The sequence below is a fragment of the Sminthopsis crassicaudata genome, chromosome 6, assembly GCF_048593235.1.
Source record: "Sminthopsis crassicaudata isolate SCR6 chromosome 6, ASM4859323v1, whole genome shotgun sequence".
Classification (NCBI taxonomy): Eukaryota; Metazoa; Chordata; class Mammalia; order Dasyuromorphia; family Dasyuridae; genus Sminthopsis; species Sminthopsis crassicaudata.
In genome coordinates this window covers 147,917,464-147,938,425 of record NC_133622.1, presented here as the reverse complement: position 1 = coordinate 147,938,425, position 20,962 = coordinate 147,917,464, and the positions used below count along the sequence as shown (strand labels likewise).

At 36.9% G+C, this 20,962-nt stretch overlaps 1 protein-coding gene across 1 annotated transcript in view; it reads right to left on the bottom strand.

Annotated features, from left to right (window-relative positions):
• Positions 1–12,973, bottom strand: part of DAPP1 (dual adaptor of phosphotyrosine and 3-phosphoinositides 1) — a 55,556-nt gene extending 42,583 nt beyond the window's left edge. Inside the window, exon 1 of the mRNA XM_074274341.1 lies at positions 12,664–12,973. Coding sequence (XP_074130442.1) covers positions 12,664–12,827 — 164 coding nt within the window. The 5' untranslated portion in view covers positions 12,828–12,973. The remainder of the gene's footprint in view (positions 1–12,663) is intronic.
• Positions 12,974–20,962: the final 7,989 nt, after the last annotated feature.

Genomic DNA, 20,962 nt, shown 5'->3' with positions numbered 1-20,962 from the left:
CATTTGAAGGGCAATTTTTCTACTTAGCTATGGTCTTTTCATCAGGAATACTGAAAAGTTCTCTATTTCAATGAGTGTCTATTTTTTCTGCTTAAGAATTATACTCAATTTTTGCTAGGCAAGTAATTCTTAGTGTAATGTTTACTTTTTTGCCCTCCAGAATATCATCTTCCAAACCTTCTGAAACTTTAATGTAGAAGCTGCTAAATCTTGTGTTATCTGACTGTGGCTCCAAGATATTTAAATTGTTTCTTTTTGTCTGCTTGCAGTATTTTCTCCTTCATTTGGGAAGTCCAGAATTTGGCTATAATATTCCTGGGAGTTTTTATTTTGGAATCTTTTTCAAGAGGTTGTTGGTGGATTCTTCCAGTAACTATTTTACCATCTGGTTCTAGAATATAAGACAGTTTTCCTTGATAATTTCTTGAAAGATGATGTCTAGGCTTTTTTTTTTTGATTAGGACTTTCAGGTAGCCCATTAATTCTCAAATCATCCCCTCCTGGATCTATTTTCTCAGTCAGTTTTTTTTTTTAATAAAATACTTACTAGCAGAGAAATCCTGATAGAGAGGTGAATAAGGTCTTGTTAGGGAAATAGAAAGATAAAGATAAAGATGGAGTAATGCTGAAAGAGAATATCATTTCAGCAGGCAAAGCTTATGCCAAGGGGAGAGAGAAGTTCCTTGGCTTGGCATGGCATGTAAGGTCCTCTGCCCCTATTTTGTTTTTTAAGGTACTATTTTCTCCAGTATTTCTTTTGACCTTCTTTATGAGCTGCTGACTTATTTTTCATGATTTGCTTATGTCACTCTCATTTCTCTTCCCATTTTTGTTTTACTTCTCTTCATTGATTTAAAAAAATCCTTTCTGAGCCCTTCTATGTCTTGAGATCAATTCATATTTTTATTTGAAATTTTGGACTGAAATTTTGACTTTGTTGTCTTCCTCTGAGTGTGCATTTTAATCTTCCTTGTCACTACAGTAACTCTCTAGGATCAGGATTTTTTTTTATGTTGTTTGCTCATTTTCCAGCTTATTTCTTGACTTTAAATTTTAAGCTATAATAGAGCCCTACTTTTGGATTGGAGGCGGCACTGTTCCAAGCTTCAGTTTTTTTGTGCAGCTATTTTCAGAGGTAATTCTTCCAAGGTGGTCTAGAGAGAGGTGTGTTTACTACTCTTCAGTAGTGTACACTTGTTTATGAGTGACCAAAATACTCTTTTCAACCCTGTAACTGTGACCAGGGTACCAGTTTTTGTGGCAGCAAGTTTTACAATGCTTGTACTCCTCTTCACCCTGGGACTAAGACCCAGAATTTCAAACCAGATCCAAATATAGGCAAGGTCTCTGTAGAGCCCTGCCAACTAGAATCCCATCCCTGGTGCCAGCAAAGGGACCTTTGTAAATCTCCTGATCCATTGTCCAATCCCCTTACCATCTGTGGGCTGAGAGGTCTGGAATTGCCCCTGCTGCCACTTCAGTAACCTTGAAACCTGGTCCTAGTGTGCTGGGGCCCAATCTGCACTGACTCAACTTGTGCTGGACTAAACTCCTTTCTGCATCTTGGTGCAACAGACCTTTTCAGCTAGCCTTCTAGATTGTCTTGAGCTGGAAAATTATTTAACTCTGCTTTTTAATAGGTTCTGACATCCTAGAATTTGTTTAGAATTGTTATTTAAAGGTATTTGGAGGAGTCTGCGAGAGTTCAGAAGCATCCCTGCCTTTTCTGGGTCATTTAGGTTCCACCTCCCTTTATATTGCTTCTTTTGACTTTATGTGAGCACTTGCCTTGTTTGAGTTCTTTATTTAAAAAAATTGTTTTATTCAAACACACACCTGGCCTTGGAACAATATGATCAGCCCAGTGAAGTCATGCTCTATGCATCAGAGTCAGAAAGTTTGGCAGTTCAGCTGGAGGAAGAACCTGAGTGTCTGGGATTTTATCTTGCTAAATGATCTTCAGAATCTTCCTAAGACAATTCAGGTAGAAGCAGTTCAGTTTCCTGGCATGTGCTCAGGTTTCACAGGCAGTAAACACTATCACAGAAGGTTTCACATCAATGTTGAAATCTAAATTTCCCTATGTATGTGATCCTTTATAACTTGGCTTTTTTTTTTAACCTTCTCAATGTTTTTATGCCTAACTTCCCTCCAGGTACTCTGTGAGCCAGTGACAATGGCCTCCCTCATGTTCCATGGAGAAGATTTCCATCTTCCAATTGCTTGTATTCTTAGTGGCTATGTTGGTCCTTCTCTTCATTACTTACTACTAGCTTCCTTCAGAGTCTCAGCTCAAGCTCCCTCCCCCATTTTAATTAAAGCTTTTTATTTTCAAAACATATATATGGATCATTTTCAACATTCATCCTTGCAAAACCTTGTGTCCCAAGTTTTTTCTCTCCCTTCCCCCACATCCCTTCCCCAGATGGCAAGTAATCCAATATATGTTAAACATGTACAATCTTCTATGTATTTTTCCACAAATATATGCTACACAAGAAAAGTCAGATCAAAAAGGGAAAAAAATGAGAAAGAAAACAAAATGCAAGCAAAAAGCAACAAAAAGAGTGAAAATGCTATGTTGTAATCCACACTCAGTTCCCACAGTCCTCTCTCTGGTGTAAATGGCTCTCTTCACAAGACCATTAGAACTGGCCTGAATCATCTCATTGATTTTTTTTTGTTTGTTTTGTTTTGTTTTGTTTTGTTTTTTAAATTAAAACCTTTTATTTACAAAACATGGCATGGGTAATTTTTTAACAATGACCCTTGCAAAACCTTGTATTCCAAATTTTCCCTTCCTTCCCCTCATCCCCTCCCCAAGATGGTAGGTAATCCAATACATGTCAAATATGTTAAAATATAAATCATCTTATTGTTGAAAAGAGCCACGTCCATCAGAATTGATTGTCATATAATTTTGTTGTTGCCAGTACAATGATCTCCTGGTTCGAATCACTTTACTTAGCATCAGGTCATGTAAGTCTCTCCAGGCTGCTCTGAAATTATCCTGCTGATCATTTCTTACAGAACAATAATATTCCATAGCATTCATATACCATAATTTATTCAGCCATTCTCCAACAAATAGACATCCACTCAGTTTCCAGTTTCTTGCCACTACAAAAAGGGCTGCCCCAAATATTTCTTGCACATGTAGGTCCCTTTCCCTCCTTTAAGATCTTTTTTGGGATATAGGCCCAATGGAAACCCTATTGGATCAAAGAGTATGCACAGTTTGATAGCCTTTTGGACATAGTTCCAAATTGCTTTTCAGAATGGTTGAATCAGTTCACAACTCTACCAACAATGTATTAGTGTCCCAGTTTTCCCACATCCCCTTCAACACTCTTCATTATCTTTTCCTATCATCTTAGCCAATCTGAGAGGTAGTGATAGCTCAGAGTTGTCTTAATTTGCATTTCTCTTGATCAATAAATATTTAGAGCATCTTTTTATCAGATTAGAAATACTTTCAATTTCTTTAATCAGATTAGAAATACTTTCAATTTCTTTATCTGAAAATTGTCTATTCATATCCTTTGACCATTTATCAATTGGAGAATGGCTTGAATTCTTATGAATTTGAGTCAATTATTTATATATTTTAGAAATGAGGCCTTTATCAGAACCCTTGAATGTAATTTTTTTTCCAGTTTATTGCTTCCCTTCTAATCTTGTCTGCATTGGTTTTGTTTGTACAAAAACTTTTTAACTTAATATAATCAAAATCATTCATTTTGTATTCAATAATGTACTCCAGTTCTTCTTTGGCCACAAATTCCTTCCTTTTCCGCAGATCTGAGAGGTAAATTATCCTTTGTTCTAATTTGCTTATAATATCACTCTTTATGTCTAAATCATCAACCCATTTTGATCTGCAGGAAGTCTCTCCTAGTCCTATATAATCGTAGTGACTTCTTTCTGATTCTATATTTATCCTGATTCTATCTTGTTTGTACATATTCATTTACATTTTACCTCCCTCGTTATACTAAGAGTTTCTTAAAAGAAGGGACTGTCTTTTCCCTTTCTTGCATCTCTTGTGCTTAGCATAGTGCTTGGCTATGCTATATTTAATAAATGCTTATTGACTGGCTGATTCCTAGTTAAAGCAGAGCTATTTACCCACGGGTTGTCACTCAATACGCAATAAAAATTGGTTTAATTTTATATGAAGATAAAACCAATTTTGAAAGAATAAACAGAAAATAAATAAATTTTTAAAGAGAATAGTAAATACCCGAGAATAGCCAGGCAGTGATGAAGCAAGGAAAGGGAGGAAGTAGAAAGGGGATAAATTTACAGATTCTAATACTAGTAACGGTCAGGAAAACCACAACATTCTGTTCAGGCAGATCATTCCTCAAGATCCAGCTGTTCATAATGATATTGTTTGTGGTAGCAGTCCTTTACACTTATAATGTGTTGCCTGTGGACTCTCAGACTTTCCATATCCCTTGACTTCTACCTCCCATAGTCCAAGATCCATTTGGGAAAACTACACTTCCCATTAGCCCCTTTAAGGGGCTATACAAGCAGAAACAAAACCTTTCTTGGCTCACTACAAAGCAATTACATAGTACTGCAGAAGAGCTACCAGTCTATTCTTGAAACAATACCTATCTTCCTCCCTTTTCACAATTATGAGTAACACTGGAATAAATAGTCCTGATATACTTCAGAGGCCTTTGGGTAACTAGCTGTTTGAGTGATTTAGCCCTTCTTCTTTTGTGGTAGTAGCATATAGATGTTTTTTCTCTGACCCCCTTCATGTTTTTGTTTCCCAGATGCCTCAATTTTATAAAAGGTTGTGGTTAACTGCCTTCCTAAGCATTCAGAAAGTCACCAGAGGAATCTAAGGGGAGGCTTTGGCAGCTTGATAGATTTTCCAGATTGTTAGCAAGACAATTTTCCTGATAACTTGTCTGGGAGACATACACACAAACCAAATTGCTACTGGAAAGGTTGTGTCAGTCTAATTCCCTGTGGCTTCATTTACTATCCCTATATCTTTACAAAAAAAATACTCTGCCATGGCCTTCTCCTAAATTGCCTATTTATGCCATCTTTCTTCCTCCTCTGCCCACTGAGAATGCAAGCTTTTTGAGGTAGGGATTATCTTTGGTTCTGTTTTGTTTTAACACAAAGCAAGCATTTGCTAAGACTCCTAGGTGGGTGCAGTAGATAAAGCACTAGGCCTAGAATCAGGGAGACTCATCTTCTTGAATTCAAATCTGACCTCAGATACTTATTATCTCTGTGAACCTTAACCTTATTTGCCTTAGTTTCCTCATGTGTCAAATGAGCTGTAGAAGGAAATAGCAAAAATCGTTCTAAAATCTTAGCCAAGAAAATCCTAAATGAGGTCATGGAAAAATCGGATGTGATTGAAATGACTGAATAGTAATTAAAAACTATTTACTAAATGCTATTTCATTCATTCATACCTCAGCTCAAACACTGAGACCTTTTCTGATCCGTCTAGTAGTTAGTTAGTGCTTCTCCCAGATTACTTTGTATTTATGTGTTTATTTTATATTCACACATGTGAACATGTTTCCTCCTGAGAGAAATTATTTTTCTCTTTTGTTAATAACTAATTGTTGAATTAGAACCATGGTTTTTCCCTTTTCTACTTCCTCATCCAGAAATCATCTACTGTGGGAAATTTTTCTCAAAGACTTACACAGGCTACGATCTAATCAGACAATAAAAGAAATTAGAATTTTTAGCTATGGATTCCTGCTCTTTGCATTTACTCAGTCAGGTCTAAGAAAACATAGATTTTTCCCTTTTGTCAGACAGTTGATATGGAAATTGATAAGTCTTTTTCTAAGAGTTGTGTGATTCAAGTCATGTACTTCCAAGACCCTCATTAAAATAAGCCTGCATCTCATTATAATATTCATTTTCTCATTAATTGTTAACCAATCAGAGGATAACCCATTCTTCCAAGGGCATATAAACTGTGAACCCACCATCAAGAGGGGTCTTTGACATTTGGCAGTGTCTTTTTTTATTGATAACATCATTATTTATTAATTTATTTAAAATCTCTTTTTATGAACGGCCCTATTAATAAAAATATTAAATCCCCAGAGATAATGTCTCTGGAATTTTTTTTAATTATCACACTCCATAGAATGTGAATTTTTTTTGTCAGAGACTTCCTTTCTAGTTTTTGAAACTACAATGTCCAGCAAAGTGCCTGGTAGGTGGTAGGCACTTAATTAGGGAGCAATTCGTTGGCCCATTGATTGATTTGAAACACACACAAAAGCAGCAGAACTAGTTCCCATGTAGTTAGTTGTTTGGTGAGTATAATGGTCTGCCTTGGATACAATTCCATTTATATGTTTTCCTGCCTAGGCTTCTGCCTCCCCTCTCTTCTGACTATATAATCCATACAACATACTGTGCGCTACAGACAAATAAATCCTTTTAAAGTACTGCTTTGAAGGACTTTAAGAAACACCTCTCCCCTTTCACTAAAGGCTGTTTCCCATTGCCTACTCAAGGCCATACATTATTCTGACATCTAAAGAGGTTCCCAATCTCTCCTTTCCAGGCTTGTCTTCCATACTTCTCCAAAATAGCCCCAGATTTGCAGCGAATTTGAATTTAAATTGGCTAAACATCTATTATACTTCCTAATATATAGAATTATTTTTGCAACTCTCTCCATTCTTCTAACTGGAATGATTTCCCTCTTCTTCACCTATTAAATTCAAAGTTATCCTTAACCACTGCATTACTGACCATACGTTCTTTGTTCTACAATCAGCTGTGTCCAATTTTTATCTGCCCTACTAGAATATAAGTTTCACTTTTTCTTTTTGGAGGCAATTTGGGGTTAACCTAGAGTCACATAGATAGCAAGTGTCTGAGGCTTGATTTGAACTCTTGAGTCTAGGGCTTATGCTCTATCCATTATGCCATTTAGCTACTCCAGTTCATGTTTTGTAAGGCAGGGATCATGTTCTACACATTTCTGTATTCTATCCTAGGCTTAGACATTGCTCTGACCTTAGTTATTATTTAGTACCTTTGTTTCCAACTGTTGCATTCCCATTTAGTGTTTTTTTGGAAAATATAAGGGAGTGATTTATCATTTCCTCTTCTAGTTCATTTACAGATGAGGAAGTGCAAAGAGTCACATAGCTAGTAAGTGTCTGAAGGCATATATGAACTCAGGAAGATGATTTTCTGACTTAAGTAGGTTCTCAATACGTGTTGAATAAATTAATGACAGGAGGCATCTTGATGGAGTACTTCTTTTCATTACTTTGTTAATAAAATTATTTATTCTGAATAGATGCTGGACAATAATATTGACTTGGAAATATTTCCCCATATTTGTATAATACTTATTCCCAACTTGAATAATACTAGTTGGGCATATTTTCATTTTGGGCTATCTACTTGAAGGAGAAATTAGTTATTCATCTAAGGAGGAAACACACTGGAAATATACGATCAAAAGATTCCAAACTGATGAGGTGGTTCAATGCTGATGTAGTGGAAAAGTGAAGGATTTGGCAAGACCTGGATTTTTATCTTGCTTCGGACATTTGCTATGTTGTGGCATGTACATTTCTACTCCCCCTCTTCATTATTGTCCTCTTCTTCCTTTTTATCTATCTATCTATCATCTATCTATCTATCTATCTATCTATCTATCTATCTACCTATCTATCCATCCATTGGGTCATCTTATGGCACCCAAGCTCACTCACACAGTAGTGTGCTCATAAATGTTTGTTTAACAATCAGCTCTCCAAAACAAAATGTACACAACACACTTTTCTCCATCACTTTCAACAATCAACAAAACCATAAAACAAGTTCTGATTTGTAATTTCTGCTGATTTCTGAGGTGTGAAAATTACTGAAAATTACCAAAATGCTTTGTGAAAAATTCCTTTGACCTGATTTAAGTACAAACTCATGGACTGATCATACTGCTGATTGAAAAGCAAACTTTAATCTATTCTATTTCTGGAGACCTGGGCCCCTTCCCCCTTCCTTGGCATTTTAATCCCTTCTATAATATTAGTATTGAATTTAGTATGAATACCCACTGAAGTTCAGAACTCCTGAGCTCAAGAGATCCACTAGTCTCCAGCTTCTCAACAACAAGAATTATAGGTATGTAGCACTATCCTTGGTCAATTCATCTCTTTAAGCCTAAGTTCCCTAAAATGTATAATAAGATAATAAAACACTTATTACGTATCTCATAGTACATTTTTAAGCCTTAAGACAATAAATGTCAGCTATTTTTAAGCGCCTTTATTTTATAGATACCCACTCAAAAAAGGACTAAGAAGATAATAAAATAAAAAGAATAAGAATAAATGTTGAATCAGTGAATTAATGAATAAAAAATAAATTTACATTTTAATAATACCCTGTCTCAGAATGCTATATTGCTATGTTTAGGTAGATAAAACTGCATACATAGGAAAAATCAAATTTTTCTAACGGTTATAGTTTCCTTCCCACAATTTCTTTATTAACTTGGGTTGGGGGAAATGTTAGATTTCAAGAGGATCCATGAACTTGGATTAGGAAAAAAAATGCGTCTTTACTTCAATATAATGTTTTCTTGGTGGACCTGTGAATTTTAATTTATACAAGGGATCCATAGGCTTCCTAGACAGTGCTAAAAGTCCCACAACATAAGAAAGATAAAGTGCCATTACTGGGTCTGTATCCCAAGGAAATCATAAAGGAGGGAAAAGGACCCACATGTGCAAAAATGCTTGTAGCAGCTCTTTTTGTGGTAGCATAGAATTGGAAAATTAGTAGATGCCCATCAATTGGGGAATGGCTGAACAATCATGGTATATGAAGGTAATGGAATGTAATGGAATATTATTGTTCTATAAAAAATGATGAACAAGCTGATTTTGGAAAGTCCTAGAAAGTTTTACACAAACTGATACTAAGTGAAACAAGCAGAATCAGGAATACATTGTACATGGTAACAGCAAGAATGTACTATTATCAACTATGAAAGACTTGGTTCTTCAAAGTGGCTCAGTGATCCAAGGCAGTCCCAGTAGCCTTTTTTTTTTTTTTTGGCTTTTTTTCCTGAGACATTTGGGATTGTGACTTGCCCTGGGTCACACAGCTAGGAAGTGTTAAGTGTCTGAGACCAGATTTGAACTCAGGTCCTCTTGACTTCAGGGCTGGTGCTCTATCCACTGTGCCACCTAACTGCTTCTCCCAATAGACTTTTGATAGAAAATTCCATCTACATCCAGAAAAGAAACTATGGAGATTGAATGTAAATCAACACATATTCACTTCTTTTTGCTGTGTTTTTTTTTTTTTCTCTCCCATGGTTTTCCCCTTTCATTCTGATTTTCTCTTCCAACATGACTCATAAAGCAATATATATTAAAAATAAATAAAAATTTTTAAAAAGAAAAAAAATTAAAGATAAAGAATCTCAGAGATTATCCCTCAAAGACTTAACCATTTTAGCTCTGGAACTCCTACCTTTTCCCTGCTAGGTTCAACTTCCCTCAAAGTTTCACCTCTGAAAAGTCAAATCATCCAATATTGAATGAACACAATGGTCTCAATCAAGGCCAGTTTAAGCAGAATATCATTTTGTCCCTCTTTACCAAGCCTTTAGTATTTTTTCTTCCTCTACACTCATATCCAGGAGGGCTTTAGAACTGGACATTAAGTTACATTCAGGCAGGGGGAGGGGTCTAATACTGAGAACTCTGTACCATTTTTTCTTTCTCCTCCCAAAAAGAAAAAATCAGACTAGAAGAAAAACTTCATTTATGATATTATGAAAAATATTACATTGAGTTTAAACATTCTAATATTACTTTTTCATCTAAGATTTATTTGATGAGGCCTTCCTCTAAAGATATATTCATTTTTTTTCTAGAAGTTGAAGAAAAATTGGTTGAAGTGCCTATTTTCTGAGCAACTGACCCTTTTTGCATAATTTCTTTAAAATGCTAGTCTTGGAACAACATAAAAATGGAAATTCTATCTTTTTTCTTTCTAAGAGAATCAGACTATAATTCAGTTATTTACTTTGCAACATTCTAAAATACTTCTGAATGGAGGTACTCATTTGGCATCTCCACCGATGAAATTTTTAAGTGTATATGTAGGAATTCTTGGGGCTTTTGCAATTTCCAGAAAACCAGTTTTATTTTCTATCAAGTCATCAGTTCCTGCTGCTGCATTACCAAGGTGATGCCTGTAGTTTTTCTTCCTTATTTTGTTTCCCACATCTCCTCTCCTTTTTCTAAATCAACAACTAAAACAGAAAACATACTTTCTTCTGCTTCACTACCAACATGTTCCATCCAAAAATAAAATCATTTACTTTTAATTTGCCTTCTGAAATTGTAATTGTATATGTATGGATATATAGGCAGATATATTAAAATGTGTGTGTGTGTGTGTGTGTGTGTGTGTGTGTGTGACCAGAGAAAGAGAGAGAGAGAGAGCAGAGACAAACAGAAAGAGACAGATAATCTGAGACAAAGAGATGGAGAAACACACACAAAGTCATGCAGAGAGAATGGGGACACATTTGACCTATTTAACATAACTCCTTAGATCTTCCCCAAACTGTGAAGCTAAAGAGATATTTACAAAGCATTTAGTGCAGTCTGGAACATGGTAAGTGCTTAATAAATGCTTGTTAATTTAATGACTTTAACAAAAAAAAAAAGTCCTCTCAGTCCCTTCTATGACGCTACCAAGTAAATTACATTTCATTGTTCCAATCCAATTTTACAACACAGAATTGTCAAAAGGCATAAAATACTAAGACCATCACATATCATCATTAGCCTGCAAAAAAGTTACTAAGTCTTTTAGAGGGGCATGCCAAAATAGAGACAATATTCCAAGTTTACAGGTTGATTTGCTTTTTTAAGTTTCTTTTGTGTGATACAGGCTTTACACAAATCTCTCATTTCTCCTCAAAATACTACAATGTGTCATTTTTGGTATTAAAATAATATTCTAGACACAATCATTCTCCCAAAAGGTGTCCCAAATCCAGAATGAGGTGTTGTAGTTCATTAGTTAAAAATTTCAGATAACCCATTTGAGATAATACTGAAGTTCAAAATTTTGCTTCCTTTAGGTATTTTGGCACAAAAACTTTCTAAAATATATTTAATACAGTTTCTTAAAATAGAGAATGCTAAGTACATCTTATATGACTCAGGGTCATCATGGTGAAATCCATCCTTATTCCATTCTGTCCATTACAGCCCACTTTTACACCTGCTTTTGAATTGTTTCTCCCTTTTCTGTCAAGCTGTCAAATATCACGTCTTACTGACTTGACATCTTTCTCTACCAGCTTTCTTTCTACTTTTTAAACTTGATTTACTATGACTTTGGAAATTAGATAATCACGTGGAAAAAGTGTAGAATAAAAGTCACTAAATTTTGAGGGAAAGGTTTTTCAGAAGTGGCCTAAAGTTCTAGGTTTAGTGTTAAGTTATTTTGGGGACCAAAAGATCTTTTTTCACTCACTTCTGGCTTGAGGCTGTGTTCCAGCAGGGTTGAATTTCCTGGAGGTGTGTCCTTAAATTTCTAGTTGTGAAAAAAACAAGTGTTCCAGAAAAAGAATGATCTCCTCCAAAACCCTACCTCTAAAAAGCAAGGGGGGGGGTGGGGAGAAAGAAAGAGGAAGATTGAGGTCTGTTACAGTAAAGTTCATGGAAAAATTATAATAGCTATATTTTCAGACAGCTTTATTCAACTTGAATTCAGCTCCTCTCCTCATTTCATAATTCATGATGCTCCTAAGAGGAGACATCCATTATTTTTCCTCTCCTGATTAATAAAGTGCCCAGTCTAGATTAACAAGGACAATCCAGGATCTCTGAGTCACAAGCTCAAGTCACTCAGGAAATCACCCTTTTGAAGGTGCCATTCATTGTCCTCAACAAGGTGTCACATTTTCAAAAGTTTTTTTTTTCCTTAATCAAGACACAGCTGACGCCTCTAGCGTAATGTAATTTACTCAGTTTTAAAGGGGTTTATTAATTTCTTCTCTTTTTTTGTAGGAATAAGACGTGCACATTACCCCTGTTCCATAAATGCAGACTAGGAGAATGAAAAACAAAACAAAAACTAAGCACGTATAAGATTATTGCAGATACTTCCTCATTCCTGTTTTTAATATATATATTTTTTAAAACAAAAGCCAACAACAGACATACTCAAACCCCCATCCACTTACTTAAGGGATCCGCATCTTTGCTTACCGTGTAGACAATCCATCCCTCTTATTTCCAAGAGTTCAGGAATCCCCTTTAACATCACATACTTGACTTTGACCATGAGGTTTTTACATAGACGAAGTCTTACTGTACCCTTGGTCCCCTGAGATGGCATTTTATAGCATCATGCCTTCCTCTTGGGTTTTACAACAGGAAACAAAAAAAGAGTTTGTTCTATGTTTTGTTTCAAAAGCTAGAATAAATGGAACTACACGTGAACTGGAAGATGCCTGAGCTCTTCCAATGTGGAAAGGATAAAGCGAGAGAGAGGAAGGGAAGGGGGCACAAGATCATTCATTGAAGCAAGCCGGGAGGTTTGAGTCAAGTGTGACACTGCTTGCTGAAAAGCCCTCTGGGACGCGGCTCAGCCCCTTACCCCAGCTCCTGCAGCTTCTCGGCTTCTCCCTCCGAGTCGTCCAGGTGGCTCATATTTCTTTCTCTAGCTTCGACTCTGCCCATTCGAGCTGCCTCTCCACCGCCAGGAGGTTGGAGACGAAGGGAGTGAGCAGGACAGGAGCTCCCTGCTGCTCGCTTGGTCATTTGCCACCAGGAGAAAAACAGCCCGGGCTGGCAGGGCTCGCTCCTGTGGGTGGGAGCCCCGACGAGGGAGGAAGTGAAACTCCCAGCAGGGCTAAGCAGCCATCCACCCAGCCCAGGCGGACCCTGAGGCGAGACCGAGGCAGAGAGAGCCGGGGAAGAAGCCGGCTAGCGTTAGCAGCAGCTCCGAGCACACCTAGGAGCGAAGGTCCTTGTGCCCAAGGGACCGGGCAAAGGTTGCGGACACTCAGGGAAGTCTCCGGGCTTCCGATAGGAATAAGCTGCCTCTCCATATGCGGGCAGCAATTCAAGTGCAGTGGGTGAAGGACCCCTCCTCCTCCATGACTCGCACAGAACTATTTCTATTCCGTCTCTGAAAGATTATGGGACAATTCTAATTTCAGGGAGAGCTGGGGAAGAGTAGTGTGTGACTCCCCTGCTTTCACTAGTCTAAGTTTGAGAGCTCCCTCAAAAAAGGGACTTCACTTCCCAGTCCCTCTAACTTTGTCCGCCGCAGTTTGGATCTCCTTCACAGGCGAATGCTACCCTATTTCAAAGTCCGATTCTTTTTGTACAGCAAAATGACGGTTTGGACATGTATACATATATTGTATTTAGTTTATACTCTAACATATTTAACATGTATTGGTCAACCTGCCATGGGGGGGGGGAGAGGAAAAATGAAACAAAAGCTTTGGCCATTGTCAATGTTGTAAAATTACCCACGCATCTGGTAAATAAAAACTATTAATAAAAAAAAAAAAGGGGGACTTCACAAGTCATTTAGCCCAACCCCCTCATTTGACTAATGGAGAAACTAAGATCCAGGGATATGTCCATGGTTACACAGGTTACTAGTGTCAAAGGTGGACCTGGTAGGTTCTCTGACTCCAGAGCCTTCCCACTACGTACCTCACTCCTCCACATTAATGGCATCAGTGAATGCTATGTGAGGAAAGAGAAGGAAGCAAACGTTGATTATTAGAGCCCAAACCTGCAGATTTGATGCTAGCTGGATGTTAGGAGTGTCTCAGCATTTGGCTGACTTTGGCTGACCTAGAGATATGGAGGTTGTGGCAGAACCCTAGGCTTGTAAGAAGAAAATCTTGTTTTAAATCATGACCTGTGGAACCCCAGGGGAGCCATTCCAATTTTCTGGGAGTCAGCTTTCTCATCTACAAAATAGGGTAATACCTATATGACTTGGCTCACAAGATTGAACAAAAGAGAGATAATCTGCAAAATTATATTTACGCATAAACACACACATGTACATATACCCTCTATTCTCTGTATTCTGTGGAATCAAAACTGGGTTAGCCATTCTGTTACTTCCTTATAGAACTCACCCTTCATATTCCCCTTTTCCCTTGTATCTTATTCTCACAACAGTGATAATTACTACAGAAGACAGGGAGGTTATTGCCTTAAGATAGGTGCCCTCTACACATCCTTAATTATGCAGTCCACCACTGATATATAACCTTTCCTTAGTTACTCTCTTTCCCTAGTTGCTTCAAACATCCCTCCTATTCCCCTCCCCACCCCATACAGTTAGATGCCCCTAGGGATTGGAATGAACTCAGTCCCCTTCCCTGCCTGTTGAGATAGGGATATGCGATTTTTTTTTTCAAGCATCAAATCTCCTTGATAATACTAAGCACAAAGTTCCTATATCGCTTCACAGAACTTTTTTTTTTTTTTTCACACATAGGGAGCATTCACCAGTGGAACTCCTTCCCACCATCTCTCTCTTCTTATTATCTTTTCAATCCTTCCCTCCTCTCACCCCCTTCACTCTAGGTTTTCTTCTTCCAGAAAAGCACAAGGGTCATCTTCCCCTTATAATAAGCCCTTGTTTTAACTAAAACACATTGCACACTTCTCTTTATCCCCTGTTCTTCTCTCCCATTTTATGCACCATCCCATTTTGTAATGTGAAAACAAAACCATATAGGCAGAGTTGTACATTAGACAAGCAAATGTTGCATAGTACTGGGACTTAAGTCAGAAAGACGGAGTTCAACTCTAGCCTCAGACACATGCTAGCTATATGATTCTTTACCCTGTTTGCTTCCGTTTCCTCATCTGTAAAATGATCTGGAAAAGGACGTAGCAAACCACTCCACTATCTTTTGCCAAGAAAACCCCCAATGGGGTTATGAAGAATCAAATGTGAGTGGAAAATGATTGAACAACAACAGTAATACAAAGTTCCAACCCAAATATCTCAGGCACATTTCTTTACTGTTACCACTACCTGACTTCTACCTTCATCCCTTTTTCTTTGTGTACATTTTTAAAAATTTTTTTTTTTTTTTTTTTTTTACTGGTCTCTCTGCTGCCTATGTTGTTTTCACTGTCTAATCTGGCTAGATTTGCAGGATAGATCACCCTGGCCTACCAAATGAGTTCCACTACTTTTCAGAACACATTATTTCATTTCCTCTTGCATTTTCTTGTAGATCCAGAATAGTTTTGTGTTATTCATTTTTTGAAAATTTTTTTCTTGGTTGCTTGCAGAATTTGTTGTTTCTGAATTGAATTCTTAAATTTAACCATTATATGTTTTGCTGTCTTGAACTCTTTTTTTTTTTTTTTTTTCTGGAGGTGGTCTATGATTTCTTTCAAATTAGTATTTCATTTTCTGTGTTTAAAAGTTCTGGGCAATTTTCTTTTATTAATTTTTAGCATTATAAGATTGGAGTTTTTTTCGTCTATTCATCTAAGAGATCTACGATCATTAGATTGTTTTTACATATCCTGTCTTCAAGATCAGTATACTTTGCTTGAATAGAGAACATATTTTCTTTTAGTGTTATTGTTTTGTTTTGCTTTTCTTCTTAATTGTCCTTTTCTTCTATATATATGCATTCCCAATCAATTACTTTCCTTTTTACTTCTTTGGTGATATTTGCCATTATATATTTCAGTTTTCTATTATGCTCATTATTTGTGTTTCATAAGCCATAACTTTTGCTTTCATATTTCCTATTTCTCTTTTAAACCACTCTGAAACAGTGTGTGATGGTTCTATGTTCTACAAGGTCTTCTGTCTCATCAAATGCTATTTTCCTTTGTTTTGCAGTATTTATTCATAGAAGCCCCCACTCTCATTTGTAAGTTTTGAAGGGCATATTTCCTTGTGATGTTAATTTATCTGCTTATCTTCAAAATCTTTGAGTTTTTTCTTTCTGAAATCTTTGGTAATTTCAGTCTTTTCTCCTATATTTTCTCCCAGTGTTCACATCTGACTCCCTGGGGCCTGGATCTCAAAGAGTCTCACGCTCATACTGAGCAATTTTCAGTTCACAAGATTAGGTCTCCAACCCATATGATTTGGGGACAGACAGAATTGGCTCCAGCTGGATGCAGAGTTCTTTTTCCTAGATTTAGCAGCATTCTACACAGTCCCCTTGTATACAGTGTCCTTCCTGTCCAGTTCCCTCTGTTCCTCCCTTCTCTGCTCCAAGTTCAGAGCCCTTCTACATAGCCAGGGGTGTGATTTCCTTCACTTGGAATTTGGGTCTCAGAGGTTATAGATGGAGTGAGATGAGTGGGGGGTGGATTAGAGCTTTATTTCAATCCCAGATATGTCTCCTACCCCTTTCCTATAGTTTTTCAACTCTCCTGTGAAAATTTTTTTTGCAGCAAAATTTGCTGCTGTGGTCCTGTCCACTGAGACCTCAGCAAATATCCACAGCCTAGAGACTGGATCTTCAGGGCCTGGGAAAATGGAGTGTGATGGTGAATGTTGTTATAAGCCCATGGGTTCAAATTTGGGCAGAGTAATGCAGCCTCCCTGCTGGTAAGCATGGTAGTGGGAGAAGAAGAGGAACTCTTGTGCTCAAAGTATGTGTCAGTTTGCTTGCTTTTTTTTAATCTTCATTTGGATTCCAGATGACCTAGATCTTGGAGGCAGCTGAAATTGTTTTACCTTTGGTATTTAATGTTGGAAAGATCTGGGAGGTTATGAAGTTCAGAGAAAACATCTACTTCTCCATCTCGTTGGTCATGTCCACATATACTAACTTTCAAAACTGAACTGCTTATCTTTTTCTTCTACGGATCTTCATTCTATTCTATTCATTAAAAAAATATTTTAGTGAGTCTTTCCCCCTTCTTTGACAACCCCTTCTCTCAAAAGAAAGACAGCAACAGAGAAGGAAAGAAAAATAAAACCCTTGGAACAAATATTCATAGTAAAGCAAAATAAATTTCCACAGTTCCCATGTTGTCATGAAGTGAGTAGCATGCTTCATTCTTGGTCCTTGGGAATTATGAAGTCATCTTCTTTTTTTGTAAAAATTTTAATGAATGTGATGATCAACTGTGATGGATATAGCTCTTTTCAACAATAAGGTGATTCAGGCCAATTCCAATAGATTTGTGATGGAGAGAGCCATCTGCATCCAGAGAGGAGATTATGGGGACTGAATGTGGATCACAACATAGCATTTTCAACTTTTTTTTTTATTGTTTGCTTTCTTATTCTTTTATTGTTTCTCATTTTTTTCCCTTTTTGATCTGATTTTTCTTATCAGCATGATAAACATGGAAATATATTTAGAACTGCACATGTCTAACCTATATTGGATTATTTGCTGTATAGAGGGATGGGGGAAAGAGAGGGAAAAAAATTTGGAACACAAGATTTTGCAAGGATTAATGTTGAAAATTATCTTTCCATGTATTTTTTCCCCTCCTTCCCCCCACTCCCTCCCCCAAATGGCAGGTAGACGAATACATGTTAAATATGTTAAAGTATATGAATACAATATATGTATACATGTCCATATAGTTATTTTGCTGCACAAAAAGAATCAGAGTTTGAAATCGTGTACAATTAATCTGTGAAGGAAATCAAAAATGCAGGCGGACAAAAATAGAGGGATTGGGAATTCTATGTAGTGGTTCACATTCATTTCCCTGAGTTTTTCCCTGGGTGTAGTTGGTTCAGTTCATTACTGCTATATTGGAACTGATTTGGTTCATCTCATTGTTGAAGAGGGCCACGTCCATCATAACTGATCATCATATAGTGTTGTTGTTGAAGTATAAATCTCCTGGTCCTGCTCATTTCACTCATGTAAGTCTCTCCAGGCCTTTCTGAAATCATCCTGCTGGTCATTTCTTACAGAACAGTAATATTCCATAACATTCATATACAACAATTTATTTAGCCATTCTCCAACTGAAGGGCATCCATTCAGTTTCTAGTTTCTGACCACTACAAAGAGGGCTGCCACAAACATTCTTGCACATACAGGTCCCTTTCCCTTCTTTAAAATCTCTTTGGATATAAACACAGTAGAAACACTGCTGGATCAAAGGTACGCACAGTTTGATAACTTTTTGAGCATAGTTCCAAATCGTTCTCCATAATGGCTGGATATATTCACAACTCCACCAATAATGTATCAGTGTCCCAGTTTTCCCACATCCCCTCCAACATTCCATATTATATTTCCCTGTCATTCTAGCCAATCTGACAGTTGTATAGTGGTATCTCAGAGTTGCCTTAATTCTTTGCATATATTTTGAAAATAAAAAGGTATTTTTTAATTTTTAAAAAAATTAATGAAAAATTAAGTGTGATGAAAACCCCAAATGAGAATAATTCCATGGGTAAAGAAGAATAAAAAAAGAGGTTTACATATGAAATCATAAATTTCTTTTGGTCTAAAAATTTACATGATAAATTCAGCAAATTATTTACAAAGCTGTATTTTCTTTCAAATTTCCTTTTATTCTTTTCTATTTTTTTAATATAAAAATACTTCACTGGCTATCTTTTCTTTCCTTTTTTGTTTCTTGTGGCAACAATATCATTAATTCTCCATTCTCCACCAAATCTCCTCCCCTTCCAAAAAAAAGAAAAAAATTATACTCAAGCAAAATAAATCCATACATTTGCTATGTCATATATATATATGTATATATATATACATATATACATATACATATATATATATATATATATATATATATATATATATATATATATATATATATATATATATATATATATATATATTTCTTTTTGCACCTTGAAGTTGTCCTGGGAATTATAATTGAGGATAGTTCTTGAGTTTTTCCAATTTTTAAAAATTTTACCATGGTGGGGTTACTGTATAAATTGTTTTCTTGGTTCTGCTCACTTTTCTCAGCATTAGTTTGTACAAATTTTCTGAGTTTCTCTAAAATCATTGCTTTTATTATTTTTCTTAGTAAAATCCCATTTCAAATCCATACACCATAATTTGTTCTATCATTACTTGATTAAGGAGAATCTACTTGTCACCATAAAAAGAACCTTTATAAATATTTTATTTATATGCCTTTTTCTTCTGTCTTTGATCTCTTTGAGTGTAGATATAGTAGAGCTATTGCTAGGTCAAATGGTATACAGTTTAGTAACTTTTTAAACACATGTTTTGTCTCTGAAGCTTAAATCCTTTTCACTTGCAAGTCAAGGCATTAGTCTTCTTCAAGAATGAAGGAGAAACAATTGTATATACTATATAACTGTTATATTATAAACACTTTGGTGTAAACTATCTTGATTCAAATCTAACTTTTGATAAGTTAATTGTGTTATTCAATCTAAATGAGAAATTCTTAGGTCATTCAAAGTCACCCTATGCTGCAACTCTGTCTTCCCAGAAATCAGTTGGAGTCAGGATAATCAAAAGTCTATTCTTCGTCTGGGGATTAGATCTAGTAATCTCCACACCACCCTCTTTTCTCCACTGCCACAAGAGCGAGTGCCTCAATTTTCTCCTCCTACTCCCCCCCCCACATCACTTCCCCCTCTTTGTCCCACCAATCAAGTCAGCACAGAACAGCTGGGGAGGGTCAACCTTCAAACAAGTTAATAGAGAACCGTCCAATTAGCAATTAGTCTCATGTGCTCCATTATCCAAGTGCATTTGCTCAGTTCTAGCCCTTTACATCTCTTGCTTTCTTTTGTTTTAGAATACAGGTGGTCATGCCATCCCTGGCTTTTCAGGGAGATGAGAACCCCAAAAAGGAGGTGATCATGCCCCCCTGACTTCTCAAGAGGGGAGACGAAAGCACTAAAAAGGAGATAATCACGCCCTCCCTGGCATCTCATGAAGGGAGATGATGAAAAGCACCAAAGGGAAGTGGGGATTGCTAGCAGGTTTCTGGGTTGAAGGGTATTATTAGAGACAACTATGCACAAACCCATCAGCATGGGAGTTATTACACAAGCACATAGCAATAACGCAGAGGCTATTAGTGATGACTCTCCCCACAGTCAGTGAAGACTAGATGTAGTGTAACAAACAGGAATTGTATAACAAACAATATAAATCAACACGGATTTGTAAAAGATTTCCAGAAGTCCTAGAAGGAGGGTATGTAAATATCAGTCACACATACGCCTTCTTCAGCAACTAAGAGGTAGTCCAAAGCCAATCTATTGTCCATTGCTTCATGTGTTAGGGAATCCAATGATCCCCACAAGTTTTTGAAGTCCCGCATCAGTCTTTTTATATGTTAGGGAATCTAATGATCCCTACAGGTTTTGAAGTCCTGCAACAGTCTTATGATGCCTCAGAGAATCCAATGATTCCTGAGGACTTTCGGTCCTACAATAGTCTTTGTGATGCCTCAGAGAATCCAATGATTCCTGAGGACTTTCAGTCCTACAATAGTCTTGTGATGTCTCAGAGAATCCAATGATTCCTAAGGGTTTTCAAGTCCAACAATTTTTGATGTCCATGAGTCAAATGCCATAACTGCCAGGTTCTTTCAGTGGTGGGCACAGTCAGCAATGGAACCACCCGATGTTTCTTGGGTCTTCTCCTTCATTTCAAGGTTCTGCTCCATCTCTTTCCAATGGACAAGGCGAATATGGCTCATTGGCACCCATCTGATTCCTTCTCCATCTGTGGAGATACAAGCAAACCCTCTCCCCCAAGCAGTTAACCTATCTGGTCCCTTCCATTCACTACTTTCTGGGTCTCTCCAGATGACCTGGCTATTATCTAGAGACAGTGGAGTTGCTCGCACTGGACACTGTCCTTCCAGTGGGTTATAAAACTTGTCTGCCAGAGCCAGTGCATCTTTGTAAAAAATAAAAAATTAATAGTATAGAGAACTAAATTTAG